We start from the raw sequence: 25,701 nt of genomic DNA, 5'->3' as shown, positions 1-25,701 counted from the left end.
ATATGATATGTGTCCAAGATCAATTATCGATGTCCGTACGTCTTCTCTAATGCAAAGCAAAACCCCCGTTCCTTCAACAATCTAGCTGCTTTTCGCTTGTGTCGCTGAAAAAAAGGCAATCACTTTTCTCTTCTAGTATTCCTTTCCGTTTTGTAAAGAGCTTACTATCCTGCAGTGCTAATGAAACGATGGACAAACTTATCGTATCGAGACGCAACATTAGTAAGCTTGAGGGCTCCATGCTGGCAAGTCTAATGGAGCATATAACATTGATCATAACTAGTGTTTGGGGTATCGGAAAACGAACACTGAACGCTTCCTCTTTGCTCGGTATACATAGCCTAAGAACATCCCAGATACATCCCAACGTCCGACGCTCGCGCACGATATGATCGGTACAAGATGGTACAAGATGAACACAGAAAAATTCATTCCTTTCACATGAGGTGCTGGATCATGCATGATGCCGTTTTATTTCCCTGTTCCGTTTTTATGTTTCCTTTCCAAAGATTTTCCAACTCGATTCAGTGCTACACACTCTTCCCCACTCGCATTGTTGGGATTGCGCAAACCGTTTTCTAATAATGACTCGCCTTGGTACGAATGGATGTACGAGCATCTCATCCAAATCTCAATAGCTCCAGAAAAAAGACCATACTGCGTAATTCTTAAACTATTAAACTGTTTCCTATAAACCACAATATATTTTTTGTTATATTGTATAGGTTGATTGCAAAGCAACATCACAATTCTATTTTCATATTTCATTCGCTTGTCGTATTTGTGTGTATGTGAGTGTTTTTTGTTTTGTTTTAGAGTTTTGAGTGAATGTATGTTCATGAGCAACTTACTCCTTTTACCCCGTCTTTGCCCCGTCTTACAACTATTTGCTGTTTATACTACTTTTGCTATGTTTTTTTTCTTTCTTTTCTTTTTCCAAATTACAATAATTAGCTCTAAGGGTGAAGATAGGAATGGAACAAGTGTTAGGGATTGTAGAGGAATCTGCTCTACTATAAGATTCCTCGGCTTTCTACGGGGGGTTCTGAAAATTATGTGGAAAATTTAGCATTTTCCAGGGACGGCCGCAAAACGAGGGCCCCTTCAACCCAAAAGTTGGGCCTATTAATCATATTTTGCCACAGCGACAGCTCTTTACCAGTGGAATCCATCCACTCAACAGCCCTGCCATTGTGTTTGCCTGGGAATAAGCAAAATCACATCCACAATTGTCCGGCACAGGAAGTCCAGCGTAGAAACAACATCGCCCATGATGACGCAAAAAAAAACAAAAAAACCATAGCATACATAATTAGCTTCTATAAATGATGACGTCTCTAGCAAAACAATAAACTTACCGTTTCCGAGCGAAAAACGAACACCACCTAAAAATTCATTACTAGCCAGTCGATCGTGATCCCATATTGTAAGCTCCAGCGCTCGTTCAGACAATTCTGCCAGTGAAACATCCTCGTACACGAAAGTGTAATTCCACACTGGCGAGTTGGTTCGTTTTATAACGGGTGTTTTTTGCTTTGAGCTGCGATTCTTATCCGGTAGTAAATAACTGTTTACAAGAGATTGAAAAAAAAAACATATCGTATTACTGCAAAATCTACGCCAAACAAACCCTCGTGAAGGACAAGTGCAAATGCATACCTTTTACAAAAAGCGTCACAGGTACCATTCGACTTAATCGGTTGCAAGTGTTTCGCTTCTTTTACCAGCACGTGCAACGCACCCTTACTATGCCCCGAAAGGGTCGACGAAGAGTTGGACGTTAGGGATCGAGTGCTAAACTTTCGCAGATTAAGCGTTCCAAATCCACTGCCCGCTGATCCACCGCTACCGCCAGAAATGCCACCACCAGCTCCAATGATTCCACCACTATCTGCATCAGCCGACACATACTTTAACCCGACAATGATATCGCCTTTATATGCTGACAAATCTTCAAATGGTTCACTCTAAAGGAAGCATGAATATACACATCTCATGTAATGTTGATCACAGCAAAACACACACACTATACAATGCTTACCCGTTCCTGCAGTTGGTACCACTGCGCCTGCGGATTGTCGAACACTTTATCCTGTAAACCCATCATGACTTCGCCGAGAAAATCGTTCCTTCCAAACATATCCGAGTGCCATACAGTGATCCAGATTGTACGCGTTTGCAAACTGTTCAAACTCATGTGGAACCGAAGCACTTCATCAAATACCGGGTTCAGTGTGTGCTTCTTTACCTTGGTCTTGCGCTTGCCGCTCTTTGATTTGTCCGGCAAAAGGTACACCTAAAATAAAACGTTTTACACATCATGGTGAGCAAGTGCGTTACTGATACGCCAAAGCTGCCAAAGCTGGAAATGTTTCATACCTTCACGTACGGATCACTACGGTTTCTTTTCGTGTCCACTGCGGCCAAATCTTTGCATTGCTTGACATGTATCTCCAATGCACCCTGTTTATAGTTGTACTGCATACCGAATTCGATCTGTCCGCGAACCGTAACAGTGCCGTAACGACCTTCACCGGCGCCTGAGTATACACTAGCCATCGAGTCCGACCGTACTCCTAGGGAGCTGAGACTGGCGCGATTTTGGTGCAGTGCCACCAGCCGATCAATATCCTCATCCGACTGTGATGGCCAATTATCACTGACACCGCCGGCCGATCCGACTGGCGACGAAACGATACTTCCACCTTTATGCTGCATCCCATTTGAAGCTGTTCCATCGCCCTGCCGTTCGTACGTGTCTCTTGCTGCGCTGCGTGAACTATTTCCTTGCTGCTCATCATCTCCACCCAGCGCCCCTGTTGATCCTGTCAAATCCGGACTGTTGCACTCTTCTGAAAAACACATAAAACATTAATTAATGCTGAATTCTTTATAAAATGTTTCCTCATCAACTCTGCAATACCCTAGAAGAATTGTATTATTTTTCGTCATAGCCATAGCATATACTTATTTTGACTTTACTCCTTTCCACATGCAGCAAGCGAAGCCAATTCACATTCTGCCATCCACAGTCTTCCTAGTGGTGGTGGTGCTGTGCCCCGGAAACCCTTTTTACCCCGATCAACTGCAACAAGCTACAATCATTCCCCAGACCTACATCACATAGATCACAACTGGTAGCTAACCTAATTCTATTTCGCCCAGTATCGCTTTGTTTTCCCGGAATGGCGAAGACAAGCGCTTCCGGCAGCATACACTAAACTTTTTGCGCAAACTATTGTCACCCGTACTAACATCGTCCAGTTCGAGTGATTCGAGAAACCGGTCCGATACCGATCGGAAACTATCGTTCCAGCCCCAACTAGCGTTCTTGTTCAACTTTCGTATGGTACTTTTCTGTGACGGTGATAATGCATCATAATCCGAACCAGTGCCGGCACCATTTGCCACATTGGAACTGTCCAAAACCGTACCAAGTTGTAGTTTGTAAGCTTCAAAAGCTGCATCGACATCTTCGTCATCGTTGCCTTTACGATTCCAAGGAGCTGCAGCAGCTTGGTAGCCATTACAGCAACGACAGCAACGCGACCACGAACAACAACATACTAAACCACTCCAACGTGACAGGACACTGCAGGAAGAACATGTTCGATCGTACGTTGAGGTTTTACTGATGGTATTCGGTTTTAAACCATTCCTCCTAGAACAACAACTTAACGGACATGTCCACTTTTTACTCTTTGGTTTAAATCTTTTTCTACCACTATCGTTATGAACTAAATGTTTGGCATTTTCTTGTTGCACTAGGACACCCTTAGTCACTTTCGCGCTAGAGATCGTTGAAACACTAACGGCATCTTTCTCTTTTAATTTGTAATGTGAATAGCTACTGTTCACGGAGTGTTTTTTCTTTTTCCACCATTTCGATTTTCCCATTATCTTGTCTGCACGCTGTGAGGAGTTTTTTCACTGATCATTTTTCTTATATGTTCACTATAATAATTTGCTCCGCTGGTCGTTGTTCTCAGAGCAAACGTAGCACTGACAATGCTGCGCAGGTAACTACACGCTGAACGCCGGCGTCAACGATGAATTACATTTACCAATTGATGTTTTAGATCTTTCTTCTGTCGCCAAAAACCATGAATTGCTGCATTTGTGTTAAATAAGCCTGACCTGAGACACTGATTGAGATCACATATATACACAGGAAGATAGTATATCGAAGATAAACATCCAATAAGAATCATCATCACTGAAGAACTGTTCGCTGTAGATGGGACACCTATACACCACTAAGCGAACTCAGCGTTCTGAAGAATGTCTCAGGCGAGCACAAATGTAATTGACACGAAGGGTCAATTACTCGTAATTGGCCAAGGTCTAAAAACCCAACACACTTTCTGACGAATGACACTGTCAATCGTCCAAAAATAACAAAACTATGTGCCATGCACTACGGGGTACGATTAATTCATGTTTTGGTAAGTACATTAAATGTAGTGACATATAAATTCCATATAAAAAATGCAACAAACCGATTGAGCAGCTTAACAAGCAAAGTACTCGACTCGGAAAACTTGTTTTTATAATCCATCACCATGTTCTTAAAAAAAGTTAATTAAGTTTTGTATCCATCGTCTTTCCCTAGGGTTTTTATTTACTCAGCTTTCCTGTCCTGTTTTTTATGTAGGTTATGAACCAAAAAACAAACTTCCAATGTTTTACTGAACCAAACATTCTATAGCAAACTGAACCAAAAATATATCAGAATTGTGAAATGCGCCATAAGACAAATTTGGAAGAAGCTAGAACAATGTTTTAAGTTTGTGCACGAGCGAATGGATATTTAACACAAAATATCAAATTTTTTTGGCACTGTTAGTTTCCTCGTAAAATTCCATTCTATTGATGAGCTGAAAATTTCACTTGAACACGTTCCTTCGTACTTGACGCTAGTACGATAACTAGGCCACTATCAACAACGGTTGGTACGAACGCTATATCTCCTTTCAGCTCAAGTCCTAAACACCTACGAAAACTTACCATTCGACAAGTGTTGCAAGCGATTACGCCGCTCGCGTCGCGGATAAGGTGGCTGTAGGCCTGGTGCAGACATGGCTCGCTTTGGTGCTGAAGGTGGGCGATTGAAGCCCGGCGCACGATAGCGCGCACTTTTTACATTGTTCTGTAAAAAGTGGTACACACTTTGTGATTTCTGTCCCATGCCCATACCACCTGTCCCTGCGGTGGTAGGTTTGGCCGCCGACGAGCTGATAGCTAACGACCCGGTCCCCGAAGAGGATGATGCCGAAGAGGATGCTACAGATTGCATGATGGTCTGCAAATGGGACGTCGGTAATCGTGGCAGCGAGTTAGTGGTACCGCTGATCATCGTGTTCTGCAAGCTACGCGGAAGCGTAGATCGCGAAGCTAAAACCAATCGATTGCTACCGCCCTTCATGACTCCTTCATCGGAATCCGTATCTTCTTCGTCAGCTGCAACACTAGATAACCGTCGCCGGCTGCCTGCAGTTGAGCTTTGCGGATACTGTTGATGGTGTTGCTGCTGCAGCAACTGTTGTTGGTGAGGCTGTTGCAGATTGTGGTACGGTTGATTCTGTTGATACGGATGCGGTTGTTGCTGCTTCTCCTCCCAGAGCTCTTCTCTATCGCCACCGATGCTGCCACAGCTACGAACACGATCTAGCTGTTCCTGGCTTAGATTTTGATTGTTAAACAGCAGATCACCGGCAGATCGGCGCTTCGCCACCAATATGGATTTTGAAGATGAAGAATTATCCAGCATGGAGAGCTTAGTGCGAGAATCCCCGTTTGCGAGTAAGGCCGATTCAAAACTTCCACGCCATGAGAACCGCTCGTAATCGCTAGCTTCTCCTCGTTCCTCACCGACCATATCGCTTCCAGTGCCGGAGTGATACTGATAGTGTCCTTGCGATCGCTGATCACTTAGTAAAAGATCGTGACTTTTACTTCTCGGCAACAGCATAGCGTAGGAGGAGGATGACACAGACGCGCCACCCTCGATAGCTCCAACCTCCTCATCTTCCTCCTGTCCGGCAGGAGGTGCTGTTTCTTGGGCCGTTGCTCCCACACCTATCCTCGATCGATGATGATGATAATGGTGTGGATGTTGACGATCGTTGCTCTCCGAAGTACTACTATCTTCATCATCCTCTGTTGTTGTAGCGGAAATAATCTGATGATGATGGTGTAGGTGATGGTGATGATGATGGTGATGATGCCCTAGTATTGCTCCTACTCCCGTGGAAGTATTACCAGCGGCGCCGACGCCAACACCACTTCCAACATTACCCGGAATCGCTTGGCCAGACTTCCGATGCATACCTATACGATGCGGTTTAGGCGATATACTAGCGTGCGACTCGCCACTGCTAACTTCGTGCATTAGTGCCACCAAGCGACTACCGATATGGTGCATTACTTTCGCAATCAGTGGTGGTGACGAAGAACTGTTCGCACTCGGTGTCACTGTAACCCCCGAAGCATTGGGCTGTAAATCCACCGAAGGATCATTGGTTTCCTTACTGGGCGGCTCATTCGAAACCACCTTCGACAGAGACGCTACCAAACGTTGATACACAAACGCTGTCTCTTTGCTAAGTGGCGTTTGATGATACGACTGCTGTTGTTGCTGTGGATGCGGTTGATGCAGATGATGGTGACGGTGGTGTGCGACCAGGGGCGATTCTGCTTTCTCTGACATTGCCAGTGTCACTAAACCTCCGTCGCCGATATCGCCTTCTTCATCCTTTCTAACACTGCTATCGAACTTGTTGATAATCTGTCTACAGCTGGCCGAAATTTCTTCCTGTAATCCAAAAGGATTTCCTCCCGCAACTGCAGCGACTGTACCCTCCAGATCGGAGCTTGTGTAGTCAGACGAATCGTACGAATCTGACCACGTGTCCTCACTGCTCAAATACTCCACAATTTCACGCACCTGCTCGTCCCGGATACCCGGCACCGTCTTCATCAATCGCGTCAACTCATTCTCGAAGTACACCAGCTGGGGCGGTTTCGTGCGCATCCCTCGTGGACGTGCTACCGGTGTGCTACCGCCCTGCTGTGGTGTGTTGGACCCACTTACTCCTGGTGTAGAGCTGCTCGAGTTCGGTAACTTCCTCGTATTGGCCGAAGCGGCAACAAGCGATTTGAAAAACTGTCGCATTTTGGACATCATCAGATTCGTCTCCTCATCCGAACTCCAGTTGTTGAAGCTGTCCTTTCGTACCAAGTTTACCATTCCCGTGCCTTGTGTGTTGCTTTTCGCCATACTACTAGTACCGGGAGACAATGGCAAGCGGGACGTACTGCATAACGTAGCCTGATTTGTGTCTATTAACTCTGCATCGGTCTCCTTGTTCTCGTTTCTGTTTTCTTCCAGAATTGGTTCGACTGTTGAAAATGGCGTTGCTTTCGAAGAAGAAGCTAACGTTTGATCTTCCTTTAGCAAATCATCATTACTGCCAATAAATCCGCTGTCTCGACTGGTCTGCTTTCTTGAGTTCTCAACCCCTGCGGGATGCAGGGAAGAACTGTTAACAGCGGGTACAACACCCGCCTCACGCCCACTACCCACGTCAAGGGTAGTTGTTTGCAACAAAGGTCCTTTACGACTATCTTCCGACTCGGAGCAAATCACACCGACGGCTGGGTCTCCAATCACTCCGTGATGCTGTTGTTGCTGCTGCTCTGCACGAGCCATCGCTACATCCATCTTTTTAGTCATAAACTTCTTCTTTCTCTTTCCCATCGTATCGTACGGCGAGGATTCCGACCGATCTTGGTGCGCATACAATGCCGACGATTCGTCGCAGGTATCTGTTTCCGACGAATGATCCAAATCACCATTACCACCCATTACGACAGCACTGCCGGTGCCGGATCCACTTGCAATCATACCTGCCGCCTCGTACGATGAACCCGCCGACTGACTAATGTTCGATCCGATCGATTCGTGATTATGCTCTGCATCCTTTCCGGCCAGTAACAAATTGTCCAGCGAACTGTGCGATCTTGTGGCACCCCTTGCCCGTACCAGTCGTTTACGGCGCTGTTCCGGACTAACGTGACCTTCACTGTCGCTTCCGACACTGCCACCGCTACCGTCCGATCCGTTACCGCCGCCACCATTGCCGCCGCCAGTACTCCCTCGGTCTGTGGTATTGTATCCCAGGAAACCGGTGAGAAAATATTTTTCCAATCGCGATGAAGCCAAATCGGTCACCGAGTCAGTTGAATTATCCTCATTGTCCTGATCGTGGCTTTCCATCGAAGCTCCGGACAACCGTGCGGCTGAAACACTTCCCGAAGCTGTCCCACTGCCAAGCGAATCATGCCCATCGCTACACAGCGAGCTGCTTTCCTCTGACATTTCACTCTGATCGTCATGCATGCCTAGCCCATATCCTATTCCACCATAATTTTCGGCACCACTTCCAGTAGTACCAGTGCCCATTTTGCTGCTCGTTCCACCATCACCACCAAGACCGTAGCAAAAATACTTTTCCAACTCCGAAGCAGACAGCCGATGGGCAGGATCGCGTGTCCCATCTTCCCCATCACCTTCGTGCCCAACTTCAGTCCCATGGTCAACACCCCGTCCATTTCGACGACCGCGCCTACGTCCTTGCACGTCTGATCCGCGCGAATCGATTTCACTATCCTCACAGCTTTCTTCCACGATGGTGTGCAGTGTAAAGTCGATCGCCGTTCGATTATACCCGCGAAGCTCTTCCTCGCGATCGTTCGAAAACGACATTTCCTCACTCGAATCATCTAAATCCGATTCGGTCGCAGTCGTTGTAGCGAACTCTTCCTCGTCCTGGCTAATTTCTTCCACCCACGAGTCGTCATCCGCCAGCCCATCCTCCAAACAGATTACTGCCGATAATGTGGTCGATCCGGTCGTAACCGTAACATTTTCATTTGCCGTCACGTTACCGATTTGGGTTTGCATACCACCACATCTATCATCAGCGCCACCTCCTCCATCATCACCGTCATCATCATCGTCGTAACGTTCCATTTCGTTACCATACACCCGTCGATTCGTTTCGTCCGCAAATTGCAAGCTCACGGGTTGGGCCAACTTTTCACCGGCAGCTTTAGGAACGCGATCACTCTGCTGATTTTCATCGACACCATCAGTGGCACTGATCTGTTGGTAAAAATCATCACAATCACTGCTAAGATCAGCACTGTTCACTTGTACGTCATTCTCACTACGCAAATGCTCGCCTTCCATAACGGGCATTGGCCGCACCGAGGGCGAATGACGATTGCAAAGGTCCATCAGTGCTCCAGCCGCGTCCAATGTCGGGTTTTTTTCGTATTCCTCCGTTGAACTCTTTTGATCGCCACAGTCGTTAGCAGCATTACCACCATCGTCATCATCATCAGCACCGCTGCTCACCAACTCAACACTCGATCGTGCTATGCCCGTGTGTTCGTGGTGTTGCCGTTGCCCTGTACCACTGACGACTCTACCCGTGCGACTTTGCTCTGGCAGACATTCTGGCAGACTTTGCAACGAGCACAGCGTTTGAGCTACAGCATAACGATCATCACTTGCCACGGGAGGAGAGGGCCAAATCTGCCCCAAAGTGATCTCATCGTGATCGTGGGACTGAACACAAACAATATCTGCTGCACTACTGCTGGGTACCGTTTTCACCGTCGTCGTTGTGGGGGAGGCACTTGCCACTTTTACCTGAACTACGTTTGCCACAACACCTTCACTGGAAATGCTCGATGCTGCGATCGATCCGTTCTTGTGATCGTTACTGCTTTTGCTTTTACTGGTGTTCGCGTCCGATGTGTCATCTGTGATCATAACAAGACTCTTGTACTTGTTGCCACTGCCACCCTTAATAGTCGAACTGCTGGGCACTGCTGTGCCTACCACCGTATGGGGCGTTTGGGGTGATCTTATGTCGCCCAGTGCGCCCGATTCCATAGTGGTTGTAGTTGTGGCGCCACTTACACACTCATCCAACACTGTACCGACGCAAGTGGCCGCATTCGTGCCCTGTGCTGTTGTTGATGGTGGTAGTGATGGTGATGGTGTACGAACGCGATACACACCTGTAACGCTACCACTACCTGTGTGTAGTGTAAGCGCGTCGTTATGGTGGTGGTGTTGGTGGTGTTGTGGTTTCTCTTCTACGTTTATGCTATCGTACCGTTGTTGCTGTTGGTCGTGTTTCTGTTGCTGGCAATCTGCATCGGGTGCACTGCGAGAAACGGTACCTTTCTCTTCTAGCTGCTGCTGCTGCTGCTGCTGTTGATGATGGTGTGTGTTCGATTCACCAATATTCGCGTAACATGGGTCCACCGAAGTTGCTTGCTCGCAGTTTGGCAGTGGGCTGCTGTCAATTTTACCGCTTTTGCGGCTTCCCCCCTTTACTGTCGTACATTTCACATTGCTCTGGTGATCTACCACCGTTGTCGTTACTGCCGCCGACGCCGCCGCCACCTCGTCCGCTTCTCGACTTCCTAAGGTCGATTCATTGTGCGGCGGCGAAGGCGACGGCAACTGTTCGATTGACACCTCCGCACAATTTCGAACCAATTTATCGTCTATTGGCTCGGATCGTTGGTGTTCGTTGGCACCTTCTGTCTCCTCGAAATCGGATATGTTTTTCACTCGTTTTAGCACTATAACACCACCAACAACATCGTCATCGGCGTCACCATCGTACCCGCCAAAGGGGGGGAAACCTGCGACCTCACCGTAGTAGCTACTATGCTCACCCCCTTCGGTTCTTATCGATTGATTGTCGCTGCTGTCACTGTCGCTTGGCCCTTCGCCATCACTGCCACTGCTGTGTCCGGGATTGATCACCATCACGGCATTGAATCGTTTACCAGTGCGCCTAGCACCGCCGCGAGGCCCACCGACCGATACCTCATCATCATCGCCATCAAAACAACAACCGTCGTCTTCGGTATCGTTTGCATGATCTCGATCGAAATAATCCTCCCCCGGATCAGTGTCCGAGGAGGAACTGCATTTTTCCTGCAGCGACGAAGCTGATCGCGAGGAGGAGCGCGACGAACTGTAGGAACTTTTACCATCGCTGCTCTCGGTCAAATGGAACGAATACTTTCCAACCTTGGCTTTCCGGCCCTGCTGGGGCTCCACTTCGCCAGCGTTTTCCGCTTCACTCGACGATGCACTCGACGATGACGGTGATGATCGGCCGCCTGTCTGGGCCAGGTGGTACAATAATTCGTACTGCAGGTATCCATCCTGTGGTTCGTCTGCACTCTCTGTCCTATTTTTAGAACTTTTCCTCATTTCACTACTACTGCCAGCTTGTTCCTGCCATTCATTTTCTTCACCCTTCAAGGAAGTAGTTACTTCTGATGGTGCTACTGCTGGCACACGGCGAGGGTTGTTTTCATTCACTGCTTTCACTACGGTTTCGCTACTGGGCGGCAACGTAATTTCAATGTCCACGACGAATTTGTTATCGATATCGGTACCTTTATTATCACTGTTAACGTTACCGCCCGTATCGCTAGCTTCACTAGATTGGGAAGCTTCTCCTCGTTGCTGTTTGTCTCGTAAATCGATATTGTTCGTTCGTGCCGATCCTGTAGAATCGGCTCCACCATCGTTGCTGTTGCTGCTGCTGCACAACTGCCGCTGCCACTGTTCATCATCATCCATCGTCTTCGCAGTAGTTAATCCTGTTTCGTCGGTAACACTATCGCCCGTGGCTGGCAAAAGCGATGTTGCCACAACACTACCACGTACATTACTGTCCGGCATAAACTCGCGTGTTTGGACACGACCATTTGCCGTCGTCTTCGTCTCTGCGCCAGTGACGATATTATCTTGCGCTTGAATGGGCTTCGCCGCCGCCGACGACGACGACGTTGCTGCCGTTGTAACGATATCGTTGGCTGCGCTCGTCGTAACCGGAACGGCCAGCGGGAACTCACCTGTGCGTAGTGGTGGTACAACAACAGCGCTCTGTACCAGTTGTAGTGCAGTAGGGGCTGCTGTTGGGCTCACAGACGACGAACCAACATCGTCGCGATCAAATGAAATCGACGCCACACCACCAACACTATCACAACGCATTACACCATACAACGACGATGATGTAGCAGCCGATGGGGTGGTGGTTACTTTTTGCACATGCACTCGGCTACTCGCTGCAGTCGCTTCAGAACCACTGGATCCACTGCTACCACTACCACGACCAATCGTCCCGTGAGCGCGTTGTTCCGATTCTACGCCACTTTTGTGTCGCACGTTGAGATGCTTGCACGTGCGCACTTTTGTTGCATTTCGCTCGTTATCGCTACTGTCGTGGCTTTCGGATGTTGCACAGGCTTCAACCACATCACGACGCGAAGCACTACCAAATCGGCACGCACATTTTGGATGGCTAGGAACCTTTCTACTACCACCTCCCGCTGCCACTGGTTCCGTTTCCGGTGGAACATTTCGCACCCGTGTTTCACTACTATCGGCAAACTTTTTCCACAATTGTTGCACTAGATCAGTTCGCAAGGCGTATTCCGCGGCACTTGGACCACCCGTACTGGTGCTGCCTTCCACTGGTACATCAGCTGTACCATGCATAAGTAACAGCTGTTGCTGCTGCTCGTACAGCCAACTTTGAAAGGCCGCGATTGGCACGGGAACTGGCACTGGGACCGGTATCGGTACGTACTGCATCTGTCGACGATTGCAACATTCGCAGTGACAAAAGGCGGAAGATGGTTCGGCACGGTTGTCCACCTTTCGACCACTGCCTGTGTTGCTTACCTTTGATGCACTAACCGTATTTTTACACTGATTATGAGCGGAACCAACGCATTGCGCGGTGGCCGTTGCCATCGCAAGCATTTCGTAGAAAAAAGCACTCTTTGTTTCGTCCGCTCCGGGCATCATATCCGGTTCGAAGTAATCCCAGTCACACTCATCGAGCGAGGCCGAGGTCGTAGGGTAACGGTGGCGCTTTGCATGGCGTATTGCTGAAGAGGACGAGGTGGAGCTGCTATCGTACTCCTCTTCCTTGCTGGATGAATCGGAACTGAAAAACACCAGCCGATATTCTTCGTAATCCGGTGGCATTGCTGCTCTGGTGGGAACACTCTGGCCAAATGATTGCATCCGACCGACAGCTTCCGTTTCCGACGACGAATATCCTCCGAGTGTGGCCGATTCATCGGTTAATCCATCTGCACTGCTATGACACTCGTCTTTGGACACCACCAGTACCGTATTTAGGCCACGATCGGAAGCAAACCAATATGCACCACACAAATGTTCGTCACCAGCAGTGGAGCAAATGATACGCAACGGTCGTATTTGGAACATTGATGATTTAAACAAAAAAGAAATTCCATGAGAACTCATTGAAAAATAGTGCAAACGAAAACTTTACCAACTCTGTTACCACCAACAAAACCACCAAAACGTACCAACTAGTTTAAAGTACACGACGCACCCAAGCTACCCAAACATACGTTAGTGCTTCAAGGTATACAACAGACACACAAAGGTTAGTTCCACAGTATGCGATACTCGGTAAACACGCCTACAGTATATGCATTTCGTACTTTAGAAATAGCCCACCTACGGACCAACTACCCACTTCTTGTTAAGCACTTCTAATCGGTTTTAATGCTCCCCACACCATAACCACAGCGCCTCCAAATTAATTCCAAGCATTCCACCCATTAAAAATACAACAGCATTGCAACACTTACGATTAGCATTTGAAGATTTGCATTTGTTCTCCTCTCGGCGCTGCAGAACCACCTTCTTAAAGATGACGGCAGCCGCCTCAACTGCATTCTGTATTTCCGCCTCGCCAAGTGTGGTTTTGTTATCCTTCTGCGAGGGCACGCGTGAAGCAATAAGGAAACAAAATTACATGCTTTACTACAAACGTTCCTATGCAGAGAACCATCCGGTAATCAAACTTTCTTACCGCTTTGTAGGGGAGATTGATATGTTCATCGCTACTGTTGTCATCCGACTGATGGCCAGCACTCTCCGAGAATATACCATCGTCTAGAGATTTCGATACGTCCACGTCCTGCGCCCGGCTTCCATACTTTTCCTCCATTAGCTTCGAGGCAACAATGTCGAGGCTCTTCGAGTCGCGCTTTTGCAAACGCTGCCGTTGTAGAATTTGTTGGAACGCCGATATCTTTCGCTGACCAAACGACTGAAAGCCAGCCATCGGTCCACCGCTCGTAGCCGGTCCGGCAGGCACGTTACCGGCGAGCGTTGTAGCTGATCCACCATAACCGCTGGTACGAGTGTTACTGCTGCAACTCGACTCTGTGACAATTCCGGGCGAAACCGCTGTTGGACCTCCAGCACTGCCACTGTCCGATGGTTGGTACTGGTTGGTATAACTGCCAGGCTGAAGGTTGGACCCTTTCGAATTGATTGTGCCACAATCGAACGATTTTATGTTTTTTCTACGCGGTGATGTCGATGACCCGATCGCAGTGGATGGTTTATGCTGACGATCCTGCAACTCCGTTAACGGTTTCGGTGAGGGTATTTTGCTCGAATCCAACTTTTTCGAGCTGTATACCTGCAAAACAGAAATAGGAACATGTTAACAAACACTTTGTACTATCTAATCTATCGTAAGCTTTCTACAAAATCCATGGAACACCTAATTCCGAAGGTACGGGCCACAGTGTGAACTAGACAGGACTCAAGACTTATAGCTTATCTTACAAGTCGTTTAAATTTAAATTAAAACAAGTACAAAAATCAACCTTTTTTAGACAATTTACACTGTACTGTTCTCTTAAATCTACAGTATTCAAATGAAGATATTTTTGCTACTTCAAAAAAGATTGCAAGCATTACCAACACACAAGTTAACGCAGCACAGGTTCGATAATCTGTGCCATTTCTATAGATTTAGATATATGGAAACCATAGTGATAAAAATGAACAAACAAAAACGTCACCAGTTAACAATACGGCACTAGACCGTCATAATTAATTATAAATAAATAAAAAAGTCACCAGAAAAAAAAAACACTTTGATTTTTTTAGGTGACAGGGATAACATCAGAATGTACTTTTACATGGACTAACAGAACCAAAACTACTAACCTGTGTATCTTTTTCAGGATGCGACAACGATCGTCTAGTAACCGGTTTCGGCGGCTTTGCAGCGGGAGCTTCCTCGGAGATCGAGCGCATTGTTTCCGGTTTCCTCTTGACGGGTTCAACGGTAGCAACGACTGAACCAACACCGTTGCCACCATCGGACGTATCGACGACAATGCCGGTACCACTCATCTCGTCCTGCGGATCGTACACATCGCGAGATTTTCGACGCGAGCGCAACCGATCTTTACGATTTCCCGCTATTCCATATCCAGTACCCTGCGCTCCGCTCAACGAATCAGGACTGGAATCGTTCGGCGCGAAAGGCAGCCTTTGCTGCTGTTGTATCTGATGCAGGTTGAACTGCTCGTTTCCTCTCGAATCGTCGCTATCCTGATATCCAGCACCGGTCTCAATCGGTCCCAGCGAAAACTCTTGATCCTCGTCGTAAAATTCCTCGTAGCCGACACCGGCCGCCGTGTGTTGACCGCCGCTTCCGTACAGCTCATAGCTCATCATGTCCTCCGCCATTGTGGTCGCGACCATCGTTTGTTTCGCTTCGGCGAACGTTTTCTGTTTGGGAGATGAGGATGATGAGGTGGTGGTTCGTTTGTCTGAGCCCGGGCCCTGACCAGCAACGCTATTAACGCAGCCGATAAGCAGCTCGTCTCTTACGTGCTCTTGACGTACCAGTCTCGGGGATCGACTACCACCAGGTCCGGTGCCACCACCGGTCGGTATCTCTGGCAGCATGCGCCGTCCTTCGCTCACCGTACCCATCCCCAGCCCAGCCCGGGTAGTCGGTGTCATTGTGTACTCCTCGTTACTGTGGCTGCGCACTTTGATCATCTTCGACGCAACCGCAGACGACAGGGACGTCGAGGACGAATGGCTCACACCGATGCCGGGCACTGGGCCGGCACCGGTCACGCCACTACTAACGGCGGATGCCGAGGGCGAGGTGTTTAGGTGCGTCGGGAAGTGCTGCTGTGAGTGAAAGGGACGTGGTGTAGGTGCGGCAGGTTGGGGAAAAAGAAAGGATGCTTTCTGACGCGGCGAAATGGGCATAAATTTGGGTCCGTGCTGATGCACCGACAGTGAGTTCATTGTGACCGCCTGTCCAGTCCCCGCGCCATCTGAACCGGCTAGCGAGGAGCACGACGAAGCGGTCAGCGCCATCGGTATGAGCACGGGAGCCGATTGTGGCGCCACCAGTGATGGTTGCTGCGATGGCGGCGCCGTTTGCTGCTGTTGCGAGGCTGGAAGCGTGTTTTGGCGTGCAAAGTCAGGAGATCGCTTAATGCTGTGCGGTGACAGTTGCTTTTTGGGAGGGGATGTAGGAAGCAGTTTTATGTGCTGCTCAGGATTGGGTAGTGTCGCCTGCCTGGTCATTGTGTAATTACGTGCGCCGGCTCTATTGCCGATCTGGTGCGGACTAGTGCCGCTGCTTTCGCTCGCCCCCGGCCCTGACTCTGTACCACTGTCGGGAGATTTGTTAAAAACTAACCGATTTGGGGAGGTGGGCAGCTGACGCTGCTGGCCTACAGTTGGTACAACCGATTGCTGTTGCTGTTGTTGTTGCTGTTGTTGCTGCTGCTGCTGCTGCTGCTGCTGTTGAGACTGCAAAGGCTGTGTTGACAGGGACGAAGAAGAAGGCGAAGAATGGGATTGGATTTGTAATAGGAACGGGTCGTTTGTGTTTGACGGAAAGGTGGATTGACGTACAAAGGGTGGAAAACGTTGCTGCTGTTTGGCCGCTGCCTCGATGCCGTCGCGTTCCGGAGACTTGGAATACAAGTTCGTTCTGCTGTTCGGCGATGAAGACATCATAATTTTTGGACCACTACCATGCGGAAGTCCAGCACCTACCACACTCCCACCATCAATTAGCATCTCGTTCGGCTTGCAGGGTAGCGTTGATTGTCTGCGTATTTTGTACCGTGCCACTAATGGTGAACGGTGATCCGATCCCGTCTCATTGTCCGCCTCATTGTCGGTGTGATACGGACTTGTGTTGTACTGCGGGCTTGGACTGAGCTGCTGCTTCGGTGATACGGACACCGGCGGCATCAGGTTGTTATTGCTGCCATAGTAAATACCCTCCGGGTTCGGTAGGGTCGATTGTCTCGGTGGCATTGCTCGTCGCAGTGCCGATGGGCGGTGATTCCCCCCGGCAACTTCCAGACTTCCATGCCTCTCTTCCTCCTCTTCCCCATACTCGTCCTCGTCCGCCATCGATAGTGGATTGAAGTAGGGATGCTTCACTAGCGACGGATAGCTGCTTTGCGACTGCTTTCGGGGAAGGTGTGGATTAGGATATGGCTGGACGTCCGGGTCTCGTGTGGAGCCGTTATCATCTTCTGCATCTACAAACAAACAAGCCATGATTAATACGACTACACAAAGGGCTACATTTGAATACCAGGCTAGGACTGCGCTAGGAAGTTTCTTCCGCATTGTGCTCAGTCCTTTAGTTAAAGCAGTATGTCACTAGCGAAGATGAGCTAAAATTACAATGGTACTATAGAATACAAGCAAAACCAAGCCTCTTGCACTACATGGGATAGCTGATGATGAAGAGATGATGAAGGCTATGGTAAAAAAAAATGTATAAAACAAACTATGGTTACAGAGCTACGCGTTGCATGTACTACAAAACATAGAAACAGATGGTTCTTCTCGACCGGCATCCTCCCTGTCAGCGAGAGCTTGAGATAAAAGATTGCTGGTTTAGCTGATCGTGCCGGTGTGCGTTGCTGTGTGTTGCCGGATTGTGATGACGGCGATGATAAATTGATGATTCGTCGGGCGACTACTTCACTTACTGGATATTGTCCACGAACGACGGATGCTCTTCTTTAGCCAGTCCGTCGTCGTCGTCGCCGCTCCGGCCGGTAGGTAGTCTTTCGAGATGGAGCTACGACGTTTCAGATTGCTATCCGCATAATCACTCATCCAATCGCTTTCGTCGGCCAGCTGGCTCGGTCGTTCGGGTCTGAAAACGAGAGAGCAAAAGAATACTCAGTAAAAGAAGGAACCAGTTCAAAGCCACGGATGGATGGAAGAGCAAAAAAAAAAGACACCCAGTGCCAAAAACACTCCCTTGAGCCCAACCCCTGAAACTGAAATGATTCTTTTTGGGGGTGCGAATTGGGTGGAAAACAAAACAAAGCAATACTAACACTGCAGTCTTAAATACACATTTACCCGCCATTCGTATAAGCACAAGCACCACACCAACGGCTGGATATTAAAGTGCCAACCTATTTGAAGAATGATAAGTCACGTAAATTAATACCCCCAGTGCGGGTATATTCGAGCGTTCCGCATTCGCAATGCGCGTGTTCCTTTAGGCGAAATGTTCCTTTTGGACTTTCGCGTTCCACTTTGCACATTGGAGGTCTAGGTCTGTAGACACAAAATCCATCGCTTTTATCTCGCGCGACGAATGAAACCAAAATCATACTAATCAGCGAGGAAAAAATGTACAATTAGTACCTTGATACGGTCGAAAGCAATCACCACACTTGTGGGACGTTGGTCGCCGACGGTTGCCGTTTGCGACTTGACTGGACTGGTCATATATGCATAAAAATGAGCCGCCCATTCACCTCGTGCTTTCGTGATGTCGGAGCTCCCCTTAGCACCACGCGTACGCACTCATATTCCCTACATGGCGGGTGTATTTGTGTGCACGGACACACACGCTTACAGTGAATCTGATGCGCATCGGTTACAAACAACAAACTTGCGACGAGTGACACTTGTTCGATTTGATTGGAATCCTGCATCGGCATGGCAACCGTACATGACAACGGAACGGTGTTGGGGTGCTGCAACGAAAGGTTGTGTGAGTAAGCAAGCTTCGAGGTTTGACGCCCCTTTCGATAAACCCCTGACGGCGAATGAAAACCACAAGCCCCTGCTATTTCCTCACCAACAAATCTCACAACATACCTTCCAATGGTTCAATTTGTTGCTCGTTTCGATCGAAAGTGCATCGAGAACGTGTATGCAAATCGAAGAAACGCACACTCAGCGGTCCGAGGTGTTTAACCCTTTTCAACCACTTGTAAGCCAAGAGGAACATCATTAAACATTCGACACATGTACGCACTGCAAAAACCTACGGGTAGGGGAACTATTTTCTTCGATCTATACCTGTACTTAAAAAAAAAACGCGTCTCAACACAATCCTGTCCAGGCCGGTATCTTTCGAGATCGAGGCCACAGAGAGAGAGAAGCTCGGCTATTTTTAAACACACAACTTTTCATCGACCTGACGATGGGTCAAACTCACCTGCGCGCTTAATTCCACCAAAAACTGTATATCCCTGGACAAGCTGGCGGTCGCCCAACAAACCCGAACGCGCTGGACGTTTTAACGGCTTTCCTCTTTTAGTCACACCAAAACTGATTGTCTTCCGCTGTGTGTTTCCCCAAAAAAAAAAAAATAACCACCACCGACGGGGCAGTCGATTCAATGGACCTGCTGCTGCAAAGAGATCTCCGGGACCATTCGACAAACCGTCTTTCTTGCTCAACTGTTGCTTTCGTTCTTTACAACCACTACACAACCACCTCACAGCTCACTCGCTTTGCACGCACAACTCACAGCAAACACCTGCACACAGCTACATTACACACACACACACGAACGCACCGTTCGGCGATCCGCTCAGAGAATGCTTACTAGTGTTGGTGTGCGCCAAAGTTCTTACTACACACAATCAAACGTGCGTGTATACGCTGTTGCTGCTGCTGAGTAAGCGAACCCAGATGTCCCGAGCTTGTGTTTTGTGTTGACAGCGCGTGCTGCACGGCGAGCTTTTTGGAGCTCGGAACGAACGCGAGAAGCTCGTCCAAAAGCATCGCCAAAAGATGCTTTTTCTTTTACACACACGTGTGCGAACGGGAGAGACGGTCGCTCGTGTGAGAGAGTGAGAGAGATCGAGAGTAATTGAAAGGGGAATTTTGGACAGCGCATAAATCGAAGAAAGGGAAATGTATCCCGGGAAACAGGATCGTGCGGAGTACGTTCGCGATGTGATGTGGATGAGAGTGTATTCATTTGTTTTGACGCGTACAGGTGTGTATGTGGAGAACAAAAAGCAAACGGAAGCCCACCACCACCACATTCAATGGACATGTGTTGCTTCATGCGACAGGCGCCTGTTGCTAATTGTACCTTGTGTATCTGTCGTCTTGTATGTTCTTTTTTTTGTTGGTTTGCCTTTTGCTTGCATCTCCCTCTTTCATGCAATTGTGTTCGTTTGTGTATGTATAGGACAGGGAGAGGGGAGGGAGAGGGGCATCTTCTAGGAAACAGTGCAACAGATTTTCCAGCACCCGACGCCACCCTTCTCTTCTTTGCTGCATCTGACTTAATACACAGCCTAGTTAGAGAGCGATTGAAACCCTTGTCCGCTATGCATTCATCTTAAGGCTGCGGCATGTATACCGATGTGCTTTGGACTGCCCTGGGAGTGAGAAGAGTCATACTACGAATGTGCCTCCACCGTATTCCAGATGCTGCGGGCGGATATTCTGTACACTTTTAAATGAGATCTCTCTGTGTTGTGTATGATGCCTTTTTTAGTCGAGCTCTTTAACTCTATCAATCATACTCAATGCAGCTTCCGTTTCGTTCGCTATTTTCTGCACTATCTTAACCCTTACATTTCAAACTGCCTGGAATATTATGCAAATCGCAGCAAAAATTCAGATCTGAGGATGTTTTTTTCTTGTTTGTAAAATTAGAATAAAAAAAACGTTTTTCTTCTCAATTAATTTGAACTTTTTACAATAATAATCTATATTTTCATTAATAACATTGAATAATTATTAGTCATTCGGCAGAATTTTCCTACATAACATAAAATAATCAGAATACTTTGAGACTAAGAGACCTAAATCTGAACGTAAGAAAACAATTATTGAACGTTGAATTAAGTAAATAAATATTAACACGGAGCATAGAATAATAGTTAAAGAATTATTTTTTAAGTTGATTTGCAGTCAGATATAAATCCGCTTCGAATCCTAGATTGTTCTATGAGTCTACCATTTGCATGATTGGGTCACTAGCACAAAATGTTCTATTTCCTAACTCTGGTCTTAGTAATTGCCTACCTCATAACGAGCTACTAGGATCTAAAATGTTTATAGCATTTAGAAAAGACATTTTGCCATCATTATTATTAATTAATAATGATGGCAAAATGTTAATTCAATTTTATAAAAAAATTGTTGAGATATGCCATAAAAACCCGTACCTCGGAACTATCTTACGGTACAGTTTAAATCTTTTTGAGAACGCAGACACTGCAAGCGTACCATCCAATGATGAAAGTATGGGCAAATAAGCAAATGCGTTTTTTTCAACACATTTAAGGAAAAAGTAGCAAATATGATGTGTTTTATATACACCACAGAACCTCCAACTTATAGAGCCCAAGAAGAATAATGATTTCTCTGCTATCTGAACTTGCGAATTTTATAGAATATGAGCAATGATCAACAGTCCGGTTGCTGAGGCGAAATCGGCGCCGCTCTTCAGACGACAGGACCGGGGTTCAAATCCCATCCGGACCGACCTCTCGTAGTGAGGACAGACTGCCCAACTACGTGATATCGACAAGTCTAGTAAGCCATGCGATGGCTGGCGTGACCTTACGTGTTAAGTTATTAAGTTATTATTAAGTTAAGTTATGCACACTAATTAAGCAAGATCGTTCGCACTGGATGCCCAGTTTCGCCAAATGGCGATCCCAAATCCTTTCATAATAAAAAAAACCCGCTTTATTAATTGTAGGATAACGTAACATTAAAGGATTCGAATCTCTCTCTCTCCTTCGACGTATCATTTGAAGTTTGATCGTAAATGGAATCCACCATCTAAAATCATTAAAGGGTTAACTGGTTCTTTGCTACGAGACTTCTTCCAATCCAATCCAGTATAGTCATGTTGTTCCAAATAAGGTAAGAACAAGGCAAGTCTCGATGATGGTAAAAATAAATTTAAAAAAAAAGCTCCACCGAAACTTACATGTGTCTGGGGGCATCGAACGGTTTGCGCAGTGATTGCGTCACGCCATGTCCTAGTCCTAGCGCGGCATCCGGGAGCATTTGTGAGGTAGTAGCGCCTGCGGTCATGCCAACTTCCTGCTGCTGCTGCTGCTGCTGCTGGTGGTGCAGCTGATGGTGATGGTGCGTGCCACCTCCGCCCGCCCCAGTAGCCTGCAGACGTGCTGGTTGGGATGAATGGGAAGGATGATGCATCGGGTGCTGCTGGTATTCCACCGGTGCCGGTACAGCTCCATCGCCCGGCCCGGTCGATGAGTGGTACAGGTTGTTGTTGGTGTGCAGCTCGGTCAGCGTTGGACGTGCGCAGGAAGCCGTCGATACGGAAGTAACCGTACCGGGAGTTGGTGGCAATCTTGCCCTTCCACTAGCCATCGTGTCGGTGTCCTATTGTGTGGTATTTCGTTCTGAATCTGTGGACAAGGGGAAAAATGTACGACAAGGGAATGTGATCAGAAATCGTTCAGTTTGGTGGGGGTGGTGTGGGGAGGGGAGGCTGACGCAAGACAGGACAGGAGGAGAGGCTGCCAACAATTGTGTAAATGTTTGTTGATTCGTTATTTCTTTTTTTGTTTCTCTTCTGCTCATGATCCAAACATACGACCATTTCCACAGCCTGTTTGTACAGGTGTCAGGCCCATCCAGCAGTAGCACCACCACGATAATTAAATTGTGTACAAGTTAAAGGGAAAAAGGGAAAGTACACCACAAAAGCAACAGTTACATGATGCTTACAGTACAACGGCCACTCGAACACGCATTTAATATTATCCAAACTCCAAAAGACGTCATGCCGGATGGCCGGTGGTTGTGGCTATATGTGGTCATATTATCCAGGACAACCTTCTCGCAAGAATCTCTTCCCAAATGACATTCTTAAGAGCTCCGTTACGAGTAGGAAGCGGTCAATTTCCTCCTTTCATTAGCAGAGATGTTGCTCAGCTCAAGATGTTGTTTGCCAAACTGTAGGCAAGAAGGGGCGGGGGAGGATTGGTGGGGCGTACGAAAATGCCGGCACTGTAAGAAGAGTTACCTTCTACATGTTGCTTTTTATGTAACACATTTTCCATCCGGCCAATCTTCAGGCAGTCGTCCCGACACACAGCTGTAGTAGGCAACCACCCCCGGACGACGAAAGACGGCAGCAGCAGTTTGAATAATAACGCGGCGACACACTAAAAACGAGCGTCCGTCGTACGCGCAAAACACACACGGACGGTTATTGATTATTTTGTGGGGTTGATATCTTTCATCTCGGTTCGAGTTTGCAGCACACGCCAAACTCATAAAAGCACCCCGAAATATACATGGCGAACTGGCCACCGCCACCCAGAGATACACCGAATTGAGACACACACACAAAAAAAAAAACGGGAGCTTACGGGGGAGGGTTGAATAAGGAAAGCAGGATTCAGTAAATGTTTCGACCTACGGCAAGGCAGCACCGATGGCAGTGGCCGTGTGTCCTGGCGCTCATGAACGTCCGCATAACGCTCGATCCTTGTAGTGTTGTAACATTAATTGACGAGTGCTGTTAACGACCTCTTAACTGTTAGAAAGCCATCGGGTAATAATGGGTGCTGGCACTAGCAGGGGCTTATGCAATCGGTTTTAATCGCTTCGCTGGACAGCTGGGAAAAAGAGAACTCTACTTACCAATCGGCACGTTGCCAACTTTTGGCGAACTTTACGAACGGGCATCAAAAGTGTGTGAGAGAGGGTACAGAAAAATGAATCAATCATTTTTAGCATGAAAATGTCATACAAAATTGTAAATCACACGGTGTCCCCGTGAGTCAACCTAGCGGCCAGCAACACCTGCCATTCCAAGGGCTTTTAGCAAACGGTTGTAAAGAATGGTTGAAATGTGGGTGAGGGAGATGTCCATGCCTGCATTCTTGCACGAACGTTGCATACCCGTGATCCCGAGTACCCGCGGAGCCCTTTGGATCCCTCGGGCTTTAACTTGTTGCTTGTTGATTGTACCTAGCAGCTTCGGATGGACTTAGGTGTGGGTTTTTCGGTCCACATTTTTCCCTTAAGACCTGCTGAGAGCTGAGATGAATTAAAATGCTCCGTTTTTTTCAAAAAGGATAGTTGCATGCTATGACGCACAACTGCGGTAATTACAAGCATGCTTTAGCACGTGACAGAATTTTATTCCGCGTGTGTAGGTGGTCTGTGTCTGTAGTATTAGGGGCGAGAAGATATCAGGAGCGAATTTATGGAATTTTAAGCACTTAATCGTACCTGCGCTTCTTATATTCTGCCCGTTCCTGCGTTCGTTCTGCCGCTCCGATGAAGCAGTTGAAATTGCCGAAAACACCGCAATGCTGCCAAGAATGCCGCCCCGAATGTTGTGGGTGCTAATTAACTGGAACTCCGCGTTGAATTTCTGTGTGTGCTAGCGCCTGTGTATGTCCACCGATGCGAATTCCTTGCGCGCTTTTCCTTTTCTCCACAATGTTTCACTTCACAGTTGTAGATTAAGCCGTTGTGAACATTTTCACGCACGTACACTCATACGCACACACACGCACAAACAAATCACCAAAACTGATATTTTATTCGTGAGCTATTTTGCTCCTATTTTAAAGGACTTTATTGGACTTCAAACGACAGTGGAGCACACAATCGAGGATAGGAAGGATGCAGCAACTTGCGAAGGAAAGCGATTCCTTTTCTTTTTATTTTTTTGTTGGAAACCGGGGATGGTTTCGATTTTTGCGGTAATGAAGTTTGCTGCTACTACTACTACTACGAATACTACTACTATTATTTGCTCGTTATTGTCGTGTGTAAGCTACGCACCCGTGTTGTATGATTGATTATTCTCGCTGGGATCGGCTGGATGGGTTGAAATTGAGCAACGAAAGGATTCGCACGCGACACGAAGCCTCGAGAAACCGCGATCAGAGCGACCAAATATCTATGGCAAATACACACGTACACGCACGCACACACATATATATATATATATACACACCAGGAGGCAAATAGACACTGTGGCTGGCACACAATCGAATCAATGCTGGGCCCGCAAACGGCCAAACCAGTGCGGGATGATGGATACAATTAAATTCGTACTGCCCTGTGCCCGTCGGAGTCGGACCTGGCCAGGGTACAAGGCTACAATTAACGGGTTTAACAAAGGCGATGACGACGACGACGACGACGACGACGACAACGACAGAGCGATGAGGCGAGTGATAAATATACGCAAACTAGCTGTTTCACATGGCTATACTACTAGAGACTACCGAGCAAACAGAACGCACCAAAAAAAGGACTCCTACAAACGCTCCATAAATCACTTCTGCCGCTCGCCTTGAATAAATCAACTAACCAACCGACCAACTAACAAAAAAGTGCTTCTGAACTTTGCAAAACCTTAGCCACACAGCGCCAGTGTATCCTGGCCGGAGCAGTGGATACGCTCGCTCACCAACACCATGCCACCGAGCGACGACCAGTTGAATATTTCATTCTTCCTATATCCCCAC

At 47.5% G+C, this 25,701-nt stretch overlaps 2 protein-coding genes across 3 annotated transcripts in view; both read right to left on the bottom strand.

The window, feature by feature from the left end:
• LOC126562767 (GTP-binding protein Di-Ras2-like) overlaps nucleotides 1-24,170 on the bottom strand; it is a 177,381-nt gene extending 153,211 nt beyond the window's left edge. The window contains exon 1 of the mRNA XM_050219350.1: nucleotides 24,165-24,170. The gene's annotated coding sequence lies outside the window, so the exon portion shown is untranslated. The remainder of the gene's footprint in view (nucleotides 1-24,164) is intronic.
• On the bottom strand, nucleotides 1,001-22,573 carry LOC126561235 (uncharacterized). Of its 2 annotated transcripts, XM_050217185.1 has the most exons (12): nucleotides 22,164-22,573; nucleotides 17,941-18,110; nucleotides 15,806-17,481; nucleotides 15,119-15,688; nucleotides 13,965-14,582; nucleotides 13,741-13,867; nucleotides 5,008-13,230; nucleotides 2,380-2,852; nucleotides 2,042-2,296; nucleotides 1,660-1,967; nucleotides 1,359-1,567; nucleotides 1,001-1,201 (listed from the first exon to the last, which is right to left on the bottom strand). In XM_050217185.1, the coding sequence occupies exons 1-12, from the start codon at nucleotides 22,571-22,573 to the stop codon at nucleotides 1,053-1,055; spliced, it is 13,188 nt and encodes a 4,395-aa protein (XP_050073142.1). In that variant the 3' UTR covers nucleotides 1,001-1,052. The 2 variants fall into 2 exon arrangements, with proteins under 2 accessions (XP_050073142.1, XP_050073141.1); XM_050217184.1 differs by having other exon boundaries at nucleotides 15,119-17,481.
• Nucleotides 24,171-25,701: the final 1,531 nt, after the last annotated feature.

This window comes from Anopheles maculipalpis, chromosome 3RL (assembly GCF_943734695.1).
Source record: "Anopheles maculipalpis chromosome 3RL, idAnoMacuDA_375_x, whole genome shotgun sequence".
Classification (NCBI taxonomy): domain Eukaryota; kingdom Metazoa; phylum Arthropoda; class Insecta; order Diptera; family Culicidae; genus Anopheles; species Anopheles maculipalpis.
The sequence above is the reverse complement of the archived record's forward strand: the minus strand, read 5'-3'. Positions and strand labels throughout refer to the sequence as shown.